This window comes from Paramisgurnus dabryanus, chromosome 1, assembly GCF_030506205.2.
Source record: "Paramisgurnus dabryanus chromosome 1, PD_genome_1.1, whole genome shotgun sequence".
Taxonomy (NCBI): domain Eukaryota; kingdom Metazoa; phylum Chordata; class Actinopteri; order Cypriniformes; family Cobitidae; genus Paramisgurnus; species Paramisgurnus dabryanus.
Window position 1 is genome coordinate 13,644,828 of NC_133337.1, and position 20,853 is coordinate 13,665,680.

At 36.0% G+C, this 20,853-nt stretch overlaps 1 protein-coding gene across 2 annotated transcripts in view; it reads right to left on the reverse strand.

Moving 5' to 3' along the window:
- The window catches only part of cpm (carboxypeptidase M), a 35,914-nt gene extending 19,256 nt beyond the window's left edge, over positions 1 to 16,658 (reverse strand). Inside the window, exons 1-3 of one of the 2 annotated variants that reach the window (XM_065274722.2) lie at positions 16,433 to 16,658; positions 14,826 to 14,992; positions 8,412 to 8,509 (exon numbers count right to left, since the gene is read on the reverse strand). In XM_065274722.2, coding sequence (XP_065130794.1) covers positions 8,412 to 8,509; positions 14,826 to 14,991 — 264 coding nt within the window. In that variant the 5' untranslated portion in view covers position 14,992; positions 16,433 to 16,658. The remainder of the gene's footprint in view (positions 1 to 8,411; positions 8,510 to 14,825; positions 14,993 to 16,432) is intronic. The other variant, XM_065274723.2, reaches the window with a different exon arrangement.
- Between the last annotated feature and the right edge of the window lie 4,195 nt (positions 16,659 to 20,853).

Below are 20,853 nucleotides of genomic sequence, written 5' to 3' on the forward strand. Positions count from 1 at the left end.
GAAAAACAGAAAAAAATATGTTTCAAACAGACTTTCATTTTATTGTACATTATTGAATTGCCTTGTTGCATTTTATTAAAGTGATCAATCATGTAAAATCACATCACTGGCAACAATATATAGATTGATTTCAATCTTTCACATGACCTTACTCAGTCAAAGTTAAAGAAATCAAGGATTATATTTTCACCAAAACTGGTGCATCTTAACAAAATGCCAGTGACATGTAATTTGTCTGTCAAAATGTAACACAAATCACAGATTTTCACAAAATTTGTGACCATGTTGTGAAATCCAGGCTTTATGCTGGGTACACACCAAACGCATGCATCGTGTTCCTTGCTCTAGATTACTCCCGGGATTTAACTTCATGTCAATTTTTAGCTTTAGGTGAATTTTTTGAACTTGCACGAAGACATAGTATTTGCCTCAATCGCGCCGTCTAATTTGCATCACTGCATTGACTATGTATGTAATCTACTCACGTAAATCGTTAAATTTTGCGTTTGGTGTGTCTGGCCCACAAAGCTTCGTCCATACTAGACTTTGCGTCCCATTGACTTCCATTCATATGCAAGCGAACCCTTCAGACTGGAAATACAAGCTCATGTGACGGTATTTCAAAATGTAAGTAGCAAAGTTCAAGTCTGGTGAACTTTAACTTGCAAATTCGTATTACGTTGAGCGTTATGACCAGTACAAAACCGGTATGTCACTGCGTGACCTTTCTCTCTACCGAAATAAACAAAGCCAAAGTAGTAACGTCAGACAAACACTCGCATGCTCAAAGTCTAGTGTGACTGCAGCTGAAGTCTCTAACTATGAGATTAGGACCATTAAGGTTTGATTTCATTCATTGATTTCACTTTAATTTCAATATTTGACATGAATGGTTTTGTGTAGTTTAGAAAACATAAATAGACATAAAAATTGCCTATTATAACATATTTGATATACCAACTCTGAACCAGTGACATTTTACTGTTAGCTAGCCAGCTTGATGCCACAAAAACAAAACAGAAGCAAGTGACAAAATGTCTAATAAGTTTTACTAACTTTTAATTAACTTTTTAAAACTTAACTTCTATTATACACCTTGTTTTAATATAAATCGGCATTCATTTTCTAAGAATGTAATTGACTTGTTTATCAGAGTAATACATCTTTGCAAGATACTGCTCACAGGACCTGCTGCCCGAGGCACCATACAGTCAACATACACGGATCAACACTACAGATGGTATCGGTCTGCAGTGTGTGTGTGTGTATGTCTATGTCCATGTACAACTGAGAAATTTCAGAATTTTTTTTCTTTTTGGTAGATGAGTGAGATGTGGTTAAAGTACACGCATGCACACACAAGCGCACGCGCGGGCACACACACACACACACACACACACACACACACACACACACACACACACACACACACACACACACACACACACACACACACACACACGCACACACACACACACGCACACACACACACACACACACACACACACGCACACACACTGCCTGGGAGACAGCAGATGAAGGCAGTGACACAGCAAGACCTGTGATTACAAACCACAAGTTCAGACCAGCCGAGCCGTGGGTTAAACTCTTGACTGCCCTTGTGTGTATGCGTGTTGTAAACTGGTCTCATAGTGTGTATGATTACTGTTATCTAGCACTACTGAAACAGACCACAGCACACAGCACTCATCAATGTAAAACACACCTTATAGTGGGAGGCTGTTGAGTTGAAACAATGTTAAACACACACAGACAGACACACCTATAAATAAAAACATGACAGCACACATATAACGTGCTCTCCATAAGAACTGAGACAATACGGGCAGAATTGCTCTGTTTTCTGTGGATTTAAAGGGATAGTTCACTTTAAAATGAAAATTCTGTCATCATTTATTCATCCTCATGTTGTTCTAAACCTGTATGAATTTCTTTTTTCTGATGAACACAAAAGAAGATATTTTGAGAAATAAGCAGTAAGTGAGCATAGAATTCCAAAGTAGGAATATAAAAAATATGAGGGAATTTAATATGTACCATCAACTGTGTGCTTAACATCATTTATCAAAACATTTTCTAAGTCATTTATCACAATACTTCCAAAATATTTTTTCCTACTATGAAAGTCAATGGTCACTTACTGCTGTGAGCACATGAAACTAAACTTTATTTAATTTTTGCTCCATGTCCCCTTAGGGACTCCGTAAAATTTAGTTGGAATGAGCAAATTGTATTTTTTTTAGCTATTTATATTTGACATTCTCTATTAAAAAAAAACTTTACAACGATGTATAACTTGTAGGAATCTGACAAAAATGACAGAGCTGCACCTGTTTGAAGTTGATAAGAGTCAGCAAAGTTAAGAATGACTGCTGACTAACAAGTAACAAAAAAAAAACAATATAAATTGTTATTCGAGTTTAAGTTTGCATTGAAATACTGTGTTTGACATGCTCAGTTTACTTGTCACCATTTTTAAGTAGAAAATAAACATCTGTTCTGCAGCAATTACACTGTTCTAGGAAAACAGTTAAAAAAGGGTTTTCCTCACATTGACACATCCTAACATTTCTCACATTTTACTTTATTGTACCCCACATAAATAACAAATCTGTAATTTAGTTTGCAATTTGCTCTCTTCAGAGGTTAGACGTTGATTTATCTTTACATTTCTCAGTTAAAACGTTCATTTATGTGGCCGAACCTTCATTGATGTGGTTTGGTTTTTGTTTACCATACAATTTACGTGGTGTCCTCCCACATAACTGCACCATGTGGGTGCAAACATTTCCACTGAACGCAACTGAACCAAGAAGATCTAAGAACGGCCCAGCGACTTGTCTTCAAAAGACTACATCAACACAAACAGCACTCCCTCAGTTTCCTCAGCACCGTAACCGCGATCACAGGTCCTGAATCAGCCAGGCCTAAAAAACTCTGAAGCCCTTCACAAAGCGCCCTGATGATCCCACTTACACACCTCCATATATCAACTCTCAAAACATTTCAGAGTATGCGTGTGTGGTAGGCAGTTGAAATGAAACACCTGTGAGAAAGAGGTATGGGTGAGGCGTCTGGCGAAATAAATTTTAAAGGATTTCACAGATTTACACAAGATGTGCTGATATATTAGCTCAACGTGGCGTTTTTTGGCTAAGTAAGCACAATAGACTCCTGATATCTCTACATTTATGTTGTGAAATGTTGCTTTTGTTTAAATAATAGACAGACGTTAATCTCATACGGCACTCCCATAGACTGACCACCTGATAAATACAGCAAACAGACCTGGCAATTGCTTGCGAAAATTACAAGGTACAATATGACTAATTTTCAGAGAGTCACATGCATAGGTTTCTATTAGACAAAAAATGTGTTTAAAAAGTTATTAGATTGATAAAGGTGTATGAATAACCTTTATATCATGGTACACTAAGAATCATTTTAGTAATTGTCTAGAATCAGAATCACCTTTATTGCCAACACCTGCAGGTTTACATGAACAAGGAATTTGCCTTAGTGTGACGGGGAATTACAATACAATAAATAAAAGAAATAATTTTTTACATTTAAAAAATATATCGAAATATCAACAGACAAGAGGACATTCACTGTAAGGCCGTATTTAGAACTGATATGAAGATGTGTTTCGTACAATCGGATCACAAGTGGACGAGAGGGACATATTCCCGTTTACACCTGGTGCTTTAATTTGTCTCTTTTGCTTGCTTTTGACCTGATTACTTCGAGGGGAGGGTCTATGGGCTTTTGTTAAAACACGGGTGGTAGAAATCAGTGATGCGCGGGTCAATGTATAAACAATGTGAAGACGCACCTGACGGACGTTTTCAACTTACCCGCTCGTAACTCAGACCGCAAAAAATAAAAAATAAATATTGTATCCAACACGCTCCCTGGCCCGCATTTTTTAAAATCAGTAATTGTTTAAAATAGTTAATTGGCATCTTAATTTCAAACAACCCATATCATTATTGACCGCATCAGGCACCCGCTCATTTCGGATCAACCCGCTCATCACCGGTAGAAATAATGGGTTAAAGTTTACACACTAATATAACAGTATGTCAGTGTACCAATGCTTTTGTTCAGTCAAGCATTTACTTTTTTTTGCATGCAACATGTGCATGCGCTCCAAGTCTCCTGTTTCCGGACATTTGTCCACAGGAACATTTCGAACTCTGCCTCTTCCTCTTGTGCCAGGTGTTGAACTTCGCTAACGTGAAACGAAGCAAAACCATTCACATGTTAAAACTCAAAACCCATTATACTGTACCTGGGTTATGACAGTAACGTACATTTCTTTCACACATTTACGACATCATACACTATTGTGTGCGTATGTGCGGTGAGGCGTGTTTTGGTAATTTGAAATAACAACAATGTTTACCAGAAAACACTTACCCCACCTTTAATAATAATAATAATAATCTTGTGTTGCTTGACCACTCCTGCCTACTGACAGTCAAACAGATCTACTGCGGTATAAACTATCACAGAAACTCGTTCATAAAACACAAAAGAAACATGTCTGGCTACTTTAAATGTTGTAAATACATGTTGTCTAAATGAGTGGTTATTGTTTAAAACCGGCTGCAAACAGTCCAAAGATCAGTTGAAAGACATTAACTCTACTGTAAAGAATAAAAAAAAACTATTTAAAAAAAACTAAACCAGAGGAGATTAAATATTTATCTATCTCTGACATCATTCCACAGATTACTGAGGCACGTGGCCAGCGTGTTTGAACTGGCACATGTGTAAGGTTCATGTACGTGTCAGTTGGCAGGTGGACAACAAGAAATCTCACTTTTGTAAACTCGCAAACACACTATACCCCCAGCTTCTGTCAAGACCACCCAAACTCTGGCTCCAAATACAATTTTACTTTCCCTAAATCAGATCAAGCAGCCGTTAATAAGATTGAGGGTGAAATCGAGAGCGAGAGAGATGGAGAAGGAAGCCACTGTTGAAAATTTCTGGTCGGAATCAGAGCGCTCTGTATATTCACAATCACGCTTTTATGCAGTGAAGCTTGTGCAGGCAGCGGGCCGAGTCTGACTTTAGCAGCGAGGACTTGAATAATTTAAGACCGAAGTAAAACCGGAGCTGAAAAAGGCAAGCCAGTCACACTACACTGACTCTGGCCAAAGGTCATCTGACCCTGTGTAATACATTCACTTGACTTCACCTTTCCCATGAATGGCTCTCAGTGTTTTGGACATGTTCACCGGTTTATATAAAGTATGATAAAAGGAAAGTATAAATATTTGGTTTGCTGTTAAAGATGGAAAGCGCGCTTTATAAATATGCACACTTTAACCAGTATTTAACTTTAATGTGTATCTCCTCCTGCACAATTTGTTAAACCAATCAGTAAATAATTTGTAAAAGCATACTGTGATAAATGTGATAAAGTATGGCTACAAACAATTTTACATTCCTTTCTCTTCTTATCTGTACTACTTTTATTTTAACTTTTTACTGTTATTCAGATTTACACAAATCCTCGCTGTGAGGTCACAGGAAAGACTCAAACATCCCTATGTCCTGTCTGCAAAGGTGTGGCGCACCTCACTACAATGTGACTCATGGATATTGGGGTCATGTTGACAAGATTGTTTTTCTATTAATATGTGTGTGTGTTTATTGTTTATTTACTTCAAGGAGAATTTACTGAGCTAAAGCTTATGGTTTACAATGCACCTCCCATCCTGAATTTTGACACGGCCTGCTTAGCGCTTCCTTGCATTTGTGTGATTTGAACAGTGCACCATTTTAGACATCCAGACAGGATGGAGTCTAATTAGGCGACACTCGAAGCAAAGCTTTGACTGACCAGCTTTAAAAACACTGCAGATAAATATGTAACATAAAGACGTTTATGCTTTACTGTACAGTATGTTTCCTATGATGGTAGGTGGTTGCTTAAAGGCACAGGTCAGATCACCACACAGCAAAGCAGCACCCCCACTAAAAATCATGGAAGGCGCTGCATTGTTGTGTGATCTTCTGAAATCATTCAAAAAGATATTAAAAATGTATCCCTTCCAAAAATACTTACATAGATATTTACAGCATTTCTATTTTTAATTTCAGTAAAAAACAAAAACAAACCACTTACCTTTTCTTTTTCTTTCAAAAGGTATTGTTTCGGAATAGTGAAAACTCTTAGTATTAGCACCTTTTGTACTATTGCCTGCCTATGACACATCGCTTTTTTTATTTCCTAATCTTTATAAGTCACTTTGGATAAAAGCATCTGCTAAATGCCTAAATGTAAATGTTTTTTAAAGGTTGGCCCCTGGTCATATACTGTACACCCAGCAGTGTAAGTATGCATTTAGTGGGCTCATTGAATGCAGGCCCCAGGGCAACGTATCTGTAGTCTTACTTTTAGACTTGTGATGTGTTGGAATGTGTTGGACAGTTGCAACCATGACTAACAGTTATATACAAACTGTTATAAATATTTTTTGTGCTTAATTTATTCATGTGATTATTAAGTTTAATCATTCAAAATATTTTTAAAATAATATGAAAGATAAACAAGATTAAACACCTTTAAATATTAATCCAAAAGAAAATCTTGGGGCGCTTTTTGCTGAAAGGACCTCCATTAAGAGTCCTAGAAGGTGCTCTTTGTTTGGGTTCGAACTTGTAAGAATATAAGGCACTTCTTCTGGTTCCGAAATGTAAAAAGCCTTTATTCAAACATGGCTTACTTAATAAGAAACATAAAAAAAATGATGCATCAGTGTGCAGTGTTTTAGTCGTCTTTAAATGTATCCTGGGATCCTTATTTATTAGATACCTTTAAATATTAATTTATTAATTTAAGAAAATATACAGGTCACTACAAAGAAAACAGAAAACAGTGTTCCCCATACATTCAAGTCCTAAGCACCCAAACTAAACCCGAGATATGAAGAAGATGATATTACTTTGATCAAACTGATATAAATAAATTCAAAGCTTGCATAACAAAATTGTTGGATGTAGGGCTGTTTATCTAAAGGTGTGCAATAATCGTGGCTATTCAAAATTAATTATTGGTAAACAACTTTGCTTGCTGTCCTGGAAAGGGAGCTCGCACCTGAGCTCTAAACCTTCAGAAAGAGCGAACCTGAGGCCGGGTTCAAGCCACAAGTTTAACCCCCCCTGCACGGAGGAAAAAGAGAGCAGTAAAGGGGGAGATGGGGAGGAGGAGGGATGCCGAAAGAATTGCAGCTGGACACAGAGGCCTAAAGGGTGCTTTATATACGCCCATAATGATGATTGACATGCCTGAATGTTTAGGCTCCTCCCGAACCTACGCTTAAAATAAATTTAGAGTTAGATTTAATAACCGCAGATAATTACTTATTAATTGTGACAGCCCTAGTCTACTCCCACACTGACGACAACTCTGCTGTAACGTTTTTTTATAACAATTGGATGCCTACACTCTAAAAAAATTCTGGGTTCTTTTCAACCCGGCATTGGGTTATAAAATCCTTAACACACCTCTTCTCAACATGCTGTAGGATGAATTTAAGCAAGATGACTTATGGAAGTGCTTAAGCTTAAGATTGTAATTTCAGGAAATCTTAGAAAGCACCAATAATTATTGTTTATCAAACACCCATAAATCTCTGCAACCACAGTCTCACATCGGTGCCAACTGTATGCCATCTATAGAAGATCACAGGTCTGCAAATGCACACACTCTACAGGAAGTCAACCTACTAATGGTTTATTTTAAACTTGTCTTGAGTTGCACATTATGCTGTGATGAGAGAGTATTTTAACATGAAAAATGACACACTTCAAATTTCATAAGATAACCTAAAGCTTTCCCAGGTACACAAACTTCCAACCTCAAAATAGTAATTCCGAGCAAATTTGAATTACTCCTTGACCTCCACCCACAAAGACAGGAAGTATTCACAATGGTTTTGAGTGGATATGTGGGTGGAGCACAATAATGAAAAGATCCCCCCTAAAACACCCCACCCTGGAATTTTTTTCCGGTAAGGGTCCACTGCTCCTCACTGGCCAGTTTCACTGACTGTAATGCTTTTGTGCCTGGACCCCTTTTCCCACACACATTCACCAAATACACCCTTTTAGCCTGCCACCGGCCCCTTTTCACTTATACAAAAACTAAACAAACACAAAGTCGGATCTATTTAAGGAAGCCCCCGATCCAAATTTAGTCCTATCTAAAGAAAGCAGACATACAAGAGTGTTCAGTTGGAATCGGTTCAGTTATATGAAACATAGTCACATGAAAGCTTGTGCTCACAATTCAAGTCATGCTGAATTATAACTGTTTTCAGTAAATAACAGAAAAATAGCTGCAAGCGTGTATGTGCATCAATATGCATTACCTCGTTGCCGTGCATGTTGCCCACATATTTGAATTCTGGAATGCCTGTCCGATGCTGGCTGGCATTTTGACCTATTATTAAAACCCAGAGTTGTCTTCCTAAAAAAGACAAAATGTAAATGTTAATCAACTGCAAACAAATGTTTCAATAAGTGAGTCAGTGCATTTGCAAATGAATTGGGTATCTGTGGACCTTGTGCCGGTCACATGAATAATGGGGTCACTGTTTTCATAGTCACCAGATACTCAAATAATGTTTTTGCACAATTTGGGCTGGTACTTGGCAACCCAATCCCATGTAATCTCAAGTCTAGTTCTCATTCACTCCCTCTCTCTCTCGTCTGTCTGTCTTTCCGAGGACTATTGTATATGGAGGTCTCACATTCATTGAGCAAGTTTAAGCATGCTTCCTATGGGGCGAGCTAAAGGAACGAAATGTCCAAGACCAGCTTGACAAGAGAAACAGTCATTCAAACCTTGATGAACGCCTATGTCCTATTTTATTGATACAATTTTTTTCTACATAGCTATGAATATTACGATGTGATGAAAAAGTATTTTAACATAGAAAAAAATGACACAAAATGACACACTTTGAATTTCGTAAAATAACCTTATGCTTTCCCAGCTACACAAACTGCCAGCCTCAAAATAGTAATTCCGATGAGACCTCTTGAGCAAATCTGGATTACTCCTCCACTCACAAAAACAGGAAGTACTAAATTCAGGAAGTCATTCAAACCTTAATGAACGCAAATGTCCTATTTTATTGATAAGATTTTTTCTACATATAGCTATGAATAATAGACTCCTGTTATTGTAGAATCTGCAATGAAATTCAAGCTTTATTTGTCCAATGTTCAGAAGGAACACAAATAAATATTAATATATTCCACCCTGACATCACTTTCACAAGTATCTTCAATACAAGTAAAAGTTTGATTAAGAATCAATGCATCCTTCATTAAAGGTTTGTTTTTCAAGTACAGTATATTTAATAGGGCTGCAAGATATATTGCAAAAAATAAAGAAATAAATTAATGCAAATGTCCATATCTCAATATGCATATTGCAATGGTTTGCAATAATTGATTTGAACACTCTTAAAAAGTTATGCATAGTCAAAGCTTTAGGTATATACAGATTGCAGAGAGACTGGTGAAACAGAGAGTGATTTCTTTTCCCAGAAAGAATATAAAACATGTTTGTATGTTGGTTATATAATTTACAGATTTTAGATATATTTTATTTCATTTCAAAAGATCTTACAGCCTTTAGCATTTGCCTCTAATGTTGCACAGCCATAATATTGATGTAGTACTCATTATCAATCCCATATTTAATATGGGATTTTTAAGAATTGTATTCTTGTTTAGTAGATTTCAAGGGTTCATCATGAACTTCCACAACTTTCTTCTTGTAATTAATTCATTTTTGCCAAATGACAGAGAATAAATGCTATTGGTGGGATGTACACCAAAGTGCTGCTAAAAAGACTAGCAACATTTGCCGCAAATTACCCTAAAGTCAATATTATATGTTATTTCTTCCCATTTTCACTTCAGCAAACACATATTGACAATATTGGCAAAGAAGAAAAAGGGTTTCAGAGGGGAAACATGCTATTTCGAGGCAAGATTACAAAATTTTGACTTACAAAAATAAATTGTGTCAGATTTTTGAATAAAAAAGGCAAGAGCTTCACAGTGTACATCCTTACAATTTAACAAAGTTGTACTAATGCAACACACCAACATGCATCTTCTGTCAATTTATTTCTCAATTTTCAGAGCTGACTGGATATGATTTAACATTTCCTGTTCACCAAAACAAAAACGAAAAATGCTGATTTATGGACAAGGTTTTGTATAGTTACAAAACCAATTATCTTCTGCTTCAATAAACTGCAATAAAATCTGAACTGCTAATCCACCTTGACATTTTGTAGGAGTGTAATAAAACGTACTTAAATTTGATTCCAAAACCACAGTGCTCAATAGCTACCGAGGCACACAATAAGCCATTACTTCCACTAACAAAGTTTGTTTTTGCTAACAGATGTAAAACTCAATCACGGCAGTTCATCAAACGGGACAAAATAATGTGCAAACTTATGAATGATTAAGAGATTTCTACAGTGTAATCTTGATTAAGCCGATGCAGTTACCAAATGACAACTGCCATTTGTCTGGTGTTTGATAATAAGCCTATAAGTGCTTTGTTAAATGAGGCATAACAAATCTAGCATACGTAACAAAATATTACATCAAAGGTAATCATAGTCCGTCTTCACCTCGCTTCCTGCCCAAGTGGATAATTGTAACACTGATTAGACAGAAACTGCAAGGTCAACAAACAAGGACAGTCTTCCAAGCTAAGCAGGCCGTGTCCTGGATTACTTGCAGTCAACTCAGGTCTTTCATTTCCTGGCCTTAAATACGCAACACAGAAGGATTAGGACAAGAGGTTAACTAGTTGGAGCAAGAGCCCACAGTCTCCTTCTGGAGTGATTTGAGGAATAGGAATGAGCATTGTCCACAACAATCATTCAGTAACAAAAGCTCCCAAGAAATTAAGACCTTAACTTTTTCACTAAGGGTTGATATGTTTGAGTGCAGCTAAATGAAAAGCTTGGATTAGCTCTACCTGTATTAGTCGAGGCAGATTTTTAACTTGAGGTTTACTTGAGGTTTTAATCAACTAAAGTGGGCCCAGGGGTCACCCTTGGGGCACTCCCCTTGTCTTTAGCAGAAAAAGGAGAGAGATTTGGTCAGTAGAATATGGAGGACCACCCTTATAGAAGCAGAGGTTGAGTACAACGGCGAATTAGCATCTAAATCAGCAGGAGGAATAAAGAGAAACGAGTGAGGGAGAGAGTCTTGGCAGCGAATGCGTCCTCCTGAATGATGGTTTTGTGTAAAGCTAAAAGAGCAACCTGATCCATGGAGAGAATTAACTTTAAATGTCACAAGATAGCAGCACCTTTGGCAAAGATGAATCAAAGTGTCCATCTTTAAATTCTGAGTATGGTGGCCACTTAACAAAATGACTTCAACAAGTGTAAAATCAAATCAATCTTAGATTATAAACTGCTCACTGCTCCTAGAAATCAATTTAAATTTATTACATGAAGTTTATGATATGTTTACATAATTTTTTTAAATATTCACTTTCTGTCTCTCAAATGCAAATCAAATGGCGGATTTATTTGCTGCACCAATCTCAACACAGGAGATGCATTGTACTGCTAAGCGAGCAGTATTTACCACCTCTGTTCAACTCTGTCAGATTGACCGTCTGGAAAACGGCAAACCTTTAGTTGCACTGATTTCCCTTTCAAATAACAAATGGGATGAGCAAACTAGCCTTTCAAATGTCCTCAGACAAAAAAGCATGAAAACGTTCTTTCAGTATGGCCATATAGGCTTAGAGACAGATCTTTGAACCGTGACATTGTCCCTACCCTAAATCCTTTTGTTGGGTTAAAGGTACAATCTCACCAAGAATGCAAAATTACGAAAAAGCAACAGGATATCATGTCATGGTCTAAAACTTTTTTCCTAATAAATAATATATGATATGCTTTTAGCAAATAACAATCATTTCAAAATGTATGGATATTAACTACTCTATTTTCCCAACGCTGCATAATACACTACACAGTCTGTGATCCTTGTACTGATATCAATCTCTGACGGTCAAACTCAATGCATGTTTATTATTTACGGTACATATTCTTTTTACGGATACACTTGAGTAAAAGGCTTGGAAAAACATCTTTAGTTTGTTCAAGTTCAAGAGTTATCTCACTGGATTTTTGTCACTGATAGGAACCATTTTGTCACACTTCAAGTGCTTTGGTATTTGGCCCACAGAAAATACAAGACAAGTCAAAGGATAAGCCAGATTCCAATCAACTGTTTTGTCTGAGAAGTGACAAAATTAGGAAATATAGTTGTCCCAGTCATTTTTAAAATTCTGAACAATCAGGCTCACCTAACACCATATAACACTATAAAGAATGATACTGTACATAAACAAATACTTGAATGTTGTGGTTATGAATTCTGGCATTCAAATTCCGTGTATCTAAAAGGATCTCAAAGGCAGCAGAGTTTAAAAATGTAAGCAAACAGGTAGGGCACCGTTTCCAGTAAGCACAGATATTGTTTCATTTTGACATAAATATGATCAGCATGTAGCATGGCAGGAAAGGCTTATGCAAATGACTAACTTATAAAGGAAGTGTCAATTGGATATCAGACAATAATGTGGATTCCCCAACCATATCAAAGAGTGAATCATAGGCTGAATGTAAGAAAGAAAAACTTGTAATGAAAGATTCCTAGACAAAGTGACAAACCTTAAGTACACTGAGGTTTTTGGACAATTATGTCACAGGGCTGGCAAAATCTCTAGCCAGACATTCCGGGGCTATTGTGCCTTCTAGTCGGACTACCAAAATGTATCTCTGCCCTGCCCGTTGGGCTATCTTAGGGAGAAAAAATACATTTTAATGCAATGCATCCTCTCACAGATTTGGAAGAGTTGCATTTCCGACAACTTTGTGACCCATTGACCCATTTTATTCAGGCTTGCATTCATTTAGGGCTACCAAAAACTGAAAAGTGCCTGCCCAGAGGGCTACCAGGGATTTTGAAATTTTGCAAGCCCTGAGTCTTAAAACACTTAAAACATATACATTTTATATTTTCCTAGCAGAAACCACAGGTGTTGTTCAACATTATTATTCCCAATGGACATGTCCCATTTGGCATACCAAAAAATGCACTTTGGGGTGTTGTATACATACTAAACGCAGACAGGGTATAGATTAACCCAGGTCTAGGCCTTAGTTATAGTAGGACATTTAAAGGAATAGTCTACCCTTTTGCCATATTAAACTATGTTATTACCTCAACCTAGACGAATTAATACATACCTATCTTTTTTCAATGCGTGCACTGTACAGCGCGTTGTGAATGTGTTAGCATTTAGCCTAGCCCCATTCATTCCTATGGTACCAAAAAAAGGTTTTATTTTGTGGCACCATACATACTGGTATAACTCCTCATGTAACAGTCTTTAAATAGGAAAAACACGGAAGTGTTTGGTGGCTTCCCTGTTTGGTACTATAGGAATGAATGGGTCTAGGCTAAATGCTAACACATTCACGACGCGCTGTACAGTGCACGCATTGAAAAAAGATAGATATGTATTAATTCGTCTAAGTTGAGGTAATAACATAGTTTAATATGGCAAAAGGGTAGACTATTCCTTTAAAAAGTTTTGGCACTGATAAATGTTAAGGTGTTTTAAAATTAAGGATGCTCAGTCACGCATTATTGTCTGGGACTAGGATAAGCCCTATCCAGGAAACCGCCCCAAGACTTCTTGGAACAGTATAATATAAACGTTGTTCTCATTACCTTTTGTAATTAGCTTTTACCTTTACCAAAAAAACCTTGTACTGGTATTTTTCTAATATTTAGGCAGTGTGATGTGTTTAAATACTTATGTACAGTACTTCTCAGTTACAAACAACAGCAATGGCATCATTTTGCATTGCCACATAATTAAGCCACACAATTTGACATCTCATCTTATTACATACAAAACCAAATTTTCAATGTTTTTGCTTTATTGTGAAATACATTGTACAAATACCAATTGTCCAATTAATCTATTCAGTTTGAGATCCCTATAGTTTCCACAGAAGCATTGACCCAACATGTAGTTGGCGCAATACTGCACAGCCTGAAGATACATAAAATACTTGTTACACAATAAGCTCTCTGATGAAAGGCCTGGCAAAGAAGTCTGGACCTGTTGCGTCTATCTGTCACCGTATGTCTGCCCTCAAACTAACTGTGTGCTCTTTTGCAAAAACCCATACGTGCAGAGAAGTGTTTAAACCACAAATACCAAAGGACTGTTTCCTCTAGTGGCTTCTGAATGAATTGCCAACATATGATAACCTTCAGCAGGCAGTAACAAATACATTTTACACTGAAAAGTAAGTTACCTGGTTGCCAGATAACTTAATTTTGTTAGTTGCACCAACATTTCTTTTTCAAGTGTACATTTTTAACTTCTGCAATATAAATAGTAAAATATAATGATTTAGTTTTTTAACTATTTAACTAATATCAGGAGGAGCATGGTCAAGTAATCTTATCAATCAGCATGAAGAGGTGTCTATAAATAGCAGTCCCTCACCTCTGTCCCATGACAGTTTTTGTAGCATCCCTCCTTCACCCCATCACCTCACTTAAATTTAATTAATCTATCTATCCCAGTAAAAGAGGGGGGAATGCTCTACGTTCGGGCTAAAATTCCGAGCTTGGAATTTCCACATTCATGTATGTAGATAAGTTTCATGATGGTCCATAACCCTCAACCATGGCTGTCTTACCTTCAACAGACTGACCAATACTGTGCAGATATGTGATACTGGGATACGTCTTGGTGGTGTTTTTTAGGTATTGTTCGATTTCCACACTGTTATGATAGCGAAACTCCAACCCGTGAGCGGATGGCAGCCACGACCAGAAGAACAGGTATAACACCAAGACAATCATCCTTTGATCCGACACAATGGAAAAAACATGGAAACAAAGATAAGAGGACTGTCATGTCTATGATTTGCTCTATTGTTTAGTGAGCTGATAAAACCAGTTTGTTTTAAGCCTTGACTTGATAAAGACATTCAAATAAAACATCATCATTATACATTGATGAAAATTAAATACATTACAACCTATACTTATAATTGCATTGCTACTTGTTCTATATGAACACTTATTATTTATACATTTAGTGGTGGTTTCCCGGACAGGGATTAGCTTAAACCAGGGCTAGGCCTTGGTTTAATTTAGAAAATACTATAAACATGTCTTACTAAAAACATTACTTGGAAAAACAAAGGGTACTGATGATGTATTTTAAGATATGTCAGCGCAAGTTGTTTCAGTTTGGACAGCTCTTATACTTTTTAAGTCTAGGACAAGTCTAATCCCTGTCCGGGAAAGTGCCCTTAAATTTTTTATTAGTTTAATCGATTGAAAAAAATCACTGCAGTGCCAACAAGTACTGTTGTTCTTGTAATAATTTCATTATTTGACAAATAAAACCTGTTCGCAAGTAATGCTTTTCTAGTGGGCTGTCTATTTAGGGATCATCTTAGACATGTTTTAAGATGCGGTTCATGTAGGCAGCTCTCTAGGATTTCAGACAGACACCTGTCCAAACCTTTAGTCTGTAATGTAACTAGTGAAAAAATACCCAAAATTACATTCATGAACAGCATTACGGTGCATCACATGTACCCCCCAGTTTTATATTTCTCCTGTATTTACATTATGCACCTGATGTGCTCTTGTATAGCTCAGTGGTAGAGTATTGCGTTAAAAGGTCATGGGTTCGAACCCAGGGAACACACATACTGATAAACAATGAAGGTATACATAATGCGTAAGTCACTTTGGATAAAAGCATCTGCCAAATGCATAAATGTAATGTATAGAGACATAAGAGACTTAAAGCTGAGCTGATCGTAACCTTGTGCCCATATCTGTATTATAAAGTAACTGAATAGCTTTTGAGACACAGCACATATTTTCTCTTTACAAACTATAGCCTATATAAAGAGTAATTTTAAAACTTAACAAAAAGTACTGTAAATGCCACTTTAATGTGCAATGATGGGGCAATTTTGGTATCAGGTGTATGTTGACATAAACCATATGGTACTGAATTTAATTGATACTACTACAAGGTACTTTAAAATGCAGAGTAGGTATGCAAACACTAACAGTACTTTGCTTGTACCGTAGTACAGTTAGTTATGGCATCACAAGTCACTCTGTCACGTTACTTCAGCAGTATGAGTAAGAAATCCTCCAAATATTACAACAAAATATAGCAAAAAAAGAAACCACATTGGTGTACCGCATTCTTTAACAAAATAACTACTAAAATGTACATTTACCAGTGAATATTTGCGTAAATGTTGAGTTTTACCTGTTTGGTGAATGTTGGTTATCTGCGGTCGCTCTCTGCCTGAATCGATCTCGCGCTGTATGAAGTTACACTCCTGTCATGTTATATCATCTTATACCGAGCTCAGAAAGTTCATATGATGTTGTTCTGCTCGTGTCATTGATGATATGAAGACGTCTTGATTCATACTGCGCTGTTAAACTGACTCCAGCCTCGCACGCTCGGACACGCGCGTGTGTGCCGCTGCTGAAGTGCGCGGAGGCGGAGCTTCCACACCGCGCGCGCACACACTTTTACGTGAACGACAGATGCTCTCCTGTGTTGATTGTGTTAAACAAGGTCAGTGCTCTTAATAGACGACTTTAATTAAAAGTACGTGATGTCTTTTAATAAACTGTTTACAATTATATTAAAGGCGTTGCCATGACAGACTCTAGCCCAGGAGTTTGCATACTCTATTGTGTGACATCATGAACAATGAGGGATTTCCATGAATTTGCATTTAAGCTGGGGACACGCCTATAGTTTTTCCGCACATGATTATTAATGTAATTTGGTCATATCAACTGATCTGTGCCAGTCCTTAAATGTGTTGTGTCCAGTCCTAGAATGTTTTAGCAAGTCCTTAGGTCAGATGTGTCCCCAGCTTAAGGATGCATTTTTGCTTTAGATTCATTTTATTTCAAAGCCATTTAGCTTATTTTTATTCGTTATTATGTCTTGTTAAATAATTCGAATTTATGTCATTAAATTAATAAAATCAATAAATCAATAACATGCCAAAGCTTTTATGCAAATATTATTTACGAAAATGTGCCAGAGGCTAAACCACACATAAATTAAATGTCAGTGTCATGGTGTACCAAACATTTTGCTATAGACTTCACATTTTAAAACAGTACTCATTAAAATCTTTAACAGATTAATATAAAAAAACATTTGGACACAGACAACTTGATACCAAAAAATATCATCAATAATATAAGAAGATAGTATAATTATTAAGTTTAACTGTTAAGTTTTGGAACTTATATTTAAGGTGCAGCAGCAATTTCAGTATATTCTAAAAGTCCCTAGGGTAACAATATAACCAATGGCATACTTGTTGCTGCAAGCTCATTCTTCAGATTTTAGTTTAATCAGTCATTGTAAATACACTTGTTAAAACATTTCTGACAGTGCATGTGTACTACTGCCCCAAGTTGCCAATCAAAACATCTGAAAAAAAAAACTAAAACTTTTTTCCTCATTCTTTGTACTACCGGTAATTATAAAAACCACTGCCTGGTATCGGTTTGTGCTTCTGTGGTTAGACATTGACATATGTCACTTTATCCACAAACAAAAAGCAAACCAGCATTTGTTTTTAAAGCACAAAGCAACACAAAAATGTTTTAATTGGAACAGGGATGGTTAATCATGTCCTAAATTCCAACTTGTACTTTATGATAAAAATTATTAATTCAATTTACTAAATTTTTTAAGGTTAGTGGTTGCAATCAATTTATTTAAGCTACATTTAAACAAAAGTTTTATTTTACTTAACAAATCTTTTTTGTTTAAATGTAGCTTAAATAAATTGGTTGCAACTACTTACCTTAAAAATTGAGTAATTTAAATAAATCTTTTTTTTCAGTGTATACAATAAACAGACTCACTTAGGCTAAATCATAAAAAGACAAGACACTGAACATGCATGTGTCATATTTAAAATTCCACTAAACTGACCTAGTAGTCTAGCTGTTTGTTTTACCTCCATCACTATAATTACCAACTAGATTTATCACGCCACAATCCTAGATTACGGGTGCTTGTCTGTGCATTGCTAAACAGCAGCAAGGGCGTTCTGGGTGGTTACAAGAACATTGCTAAATTGTTCTTTGCTGTTGTTAGATAGTTGTTCACTGGCTCAAGTTACAGCAAGAGCCCATCCCTAAGAAGTCCTTATAATATTTTAGTCCTCTAATATTGCTCAGTTCCCTCAAGCTTCAAAAGTTTAATAATTACGGTTAACTATTTATTTAAATCCTATATCAGCTATATCGTGAATGAAGAAACCTGTGTGAATTCAAGCTCATAATCCAAGACTCAATTTTAAAACCCACATAATACTCCTTCAAAATTACACCACGAGTCATACCAGCTGTAGTCCGCTGGCTCATTTGTTGTGATAGATATGTGAGACACTATGTATAAGGGTGTGTTCATGTTGTATACATCTGCATGTTCGAATATCCGGAGGGATTTACTGGAATGTGTCTGTGCACATCCAGATCTGAGAAAATGTTTCCAGATATGTATAATATACTGTAGACTGCATGGTTAAGAGTGCATTAACTTAATCCGGGGGTTGTAAATGATGGGCCTGGAGACCCACAGCAATGCACATTTTGCACGTGCACGTCTCCCTTATTTGACAAAACAAGTACAGATTGTGGATTTCTGTGAAAACATGCTAATGATTTAAATTATGCACAAGATATGCACATTTACAAAAAGTTCACAGCCTTACACCAAACATCATTTTAAGGTGGTCAGCCAGGATGATCTGCTCTGGTCTTTTTTGATGTAAGATTTTGAATACTTGTCAACTACCTCCATCTTGTCAGCTTGGGAGAGCAACTAACCCAGAAAACTGCCGTTTTGTCATTGGTCTATGAATTATGGGTTGCATCAACAAATTCGATAGCATCAGTAAATAAAGCCTCTAGTGATTGTTCTGAAAACAAAGACTAAACAGGAAAGTTTCCAGTGAAGGCGAAGTCAAATCTCCTTTTTGTCACTGGGCAAAGCTTAACACAAAAGCTTTAGTTCAATATCACAAGACTGTCTGGCTTATGTTTCTCTGTTCTATATGAAAATCAGCTCTTCCTCTGGTCCTCTGGAGGGGTTCGATATGTAGACCACCATTTACGCCTGTGAATGTTTTCATGTTAAATTAACTGCACAGTTTGAGCGTCAGCGTGACGTCCCAGTTTCCACATGGCTGTTCTGTTTGAAAAAAGAATGGGGGAATAATAATAGCCCTGTGTCGTCTTTAACACAACAGAATACACATCCATCATCCTTATATTATTAACAAAATATTTGCTTAGGTCACAGCTGTTGTCTATTATCTTCACAACAAAGTGGTGCTTCAGAAATTTGTGTTTCTGTATGAAAGATTAATATCTTTTGCATTAGAGGTAGAATAGAAACTGCATAGTCACGGTGTGATTAGCTTTAACTACTTAAAGCCTTTATGCCAAATCTGGTTTTAAATAACCGATCAGTTATTAAATTGGACAACACACAGGCTTTATCATTAGGACCTGCACTGACATATGAAGATTAATGTTTTATATTAAATGTCATTCAAAGTATCACCTTTCTTACCTGATCCTTCATGAATTGTTAAGTTTAAAGTGATCTCCATTATCAAATTACTCTGTGTTTAAGAGATGCAGGGAGACATCTAGTGGTTGAAACAAGTAACTACATCTAACGTTTGCAGGGTATTGAAGGTCAAGTGTTTTAATTGTACAGTCATCAAGCATGGATAATACAATAAGGTTGTTTTGTTAACAATAAATTCATAAGCTAACGTTAACTAACAATGGAAAATCACTTCTACAGCATAATTTTGGCTTTTACTAATCCATTTATAAAATCAAACGTAGTAACTGTTAACATTAATTCATGAACTAAATGTTTTTTACATGGTAAAAAACTTAATATGTAATAAATACACAATAACAAGAATAAAACAAACAACAACTATATATATATATATTTTTTTTTCTAAAAATTATATACATAAATGTATATATATATATATATATATATATATATATATATATATATATATATATCATTATACTATATCTATATAGTACTGGTTTTTGCAATTGTATAGTGATCATATATAATTATTTCTCAGTCTCATATATATATATATATATATATATATATATATATATATATATATATATATATATATATATATATATATATATATATATATATATATATATATCATTATACTATATCTATATAGTACTGTGCAAAAGTCTTAGGGCACCATGCTACCATTAGATTTGTTGTTTTTGCAATTGTATAGTGCACTGTAAAAAAAATCCATAGAAATTTCAATGTTATTGCAGCTGGGTTGCCGGTAATTTACCGTAGATTTAAATTTATGTTATTTACTGGCAAGAGTTTGTTCAAATGTAAACATTTTTTAAATATGAACAAGTCTTTACCTTTACAGAATAAAACTATACAATAACAGCCTCATGCAAAGCATTCTGGGAACCAGAAATCATCATCAACCTTTTTCTGTTTTTGCTTCAGATTTTGTTTCCCAGAACGTTTTGCTTGATGCTGTTTTTTTTGTTTTACTCTGTAAAGACAAAGACTTGTAAATGTTAAATGATCATTCAACTTTGAACAAAATCTTGCCA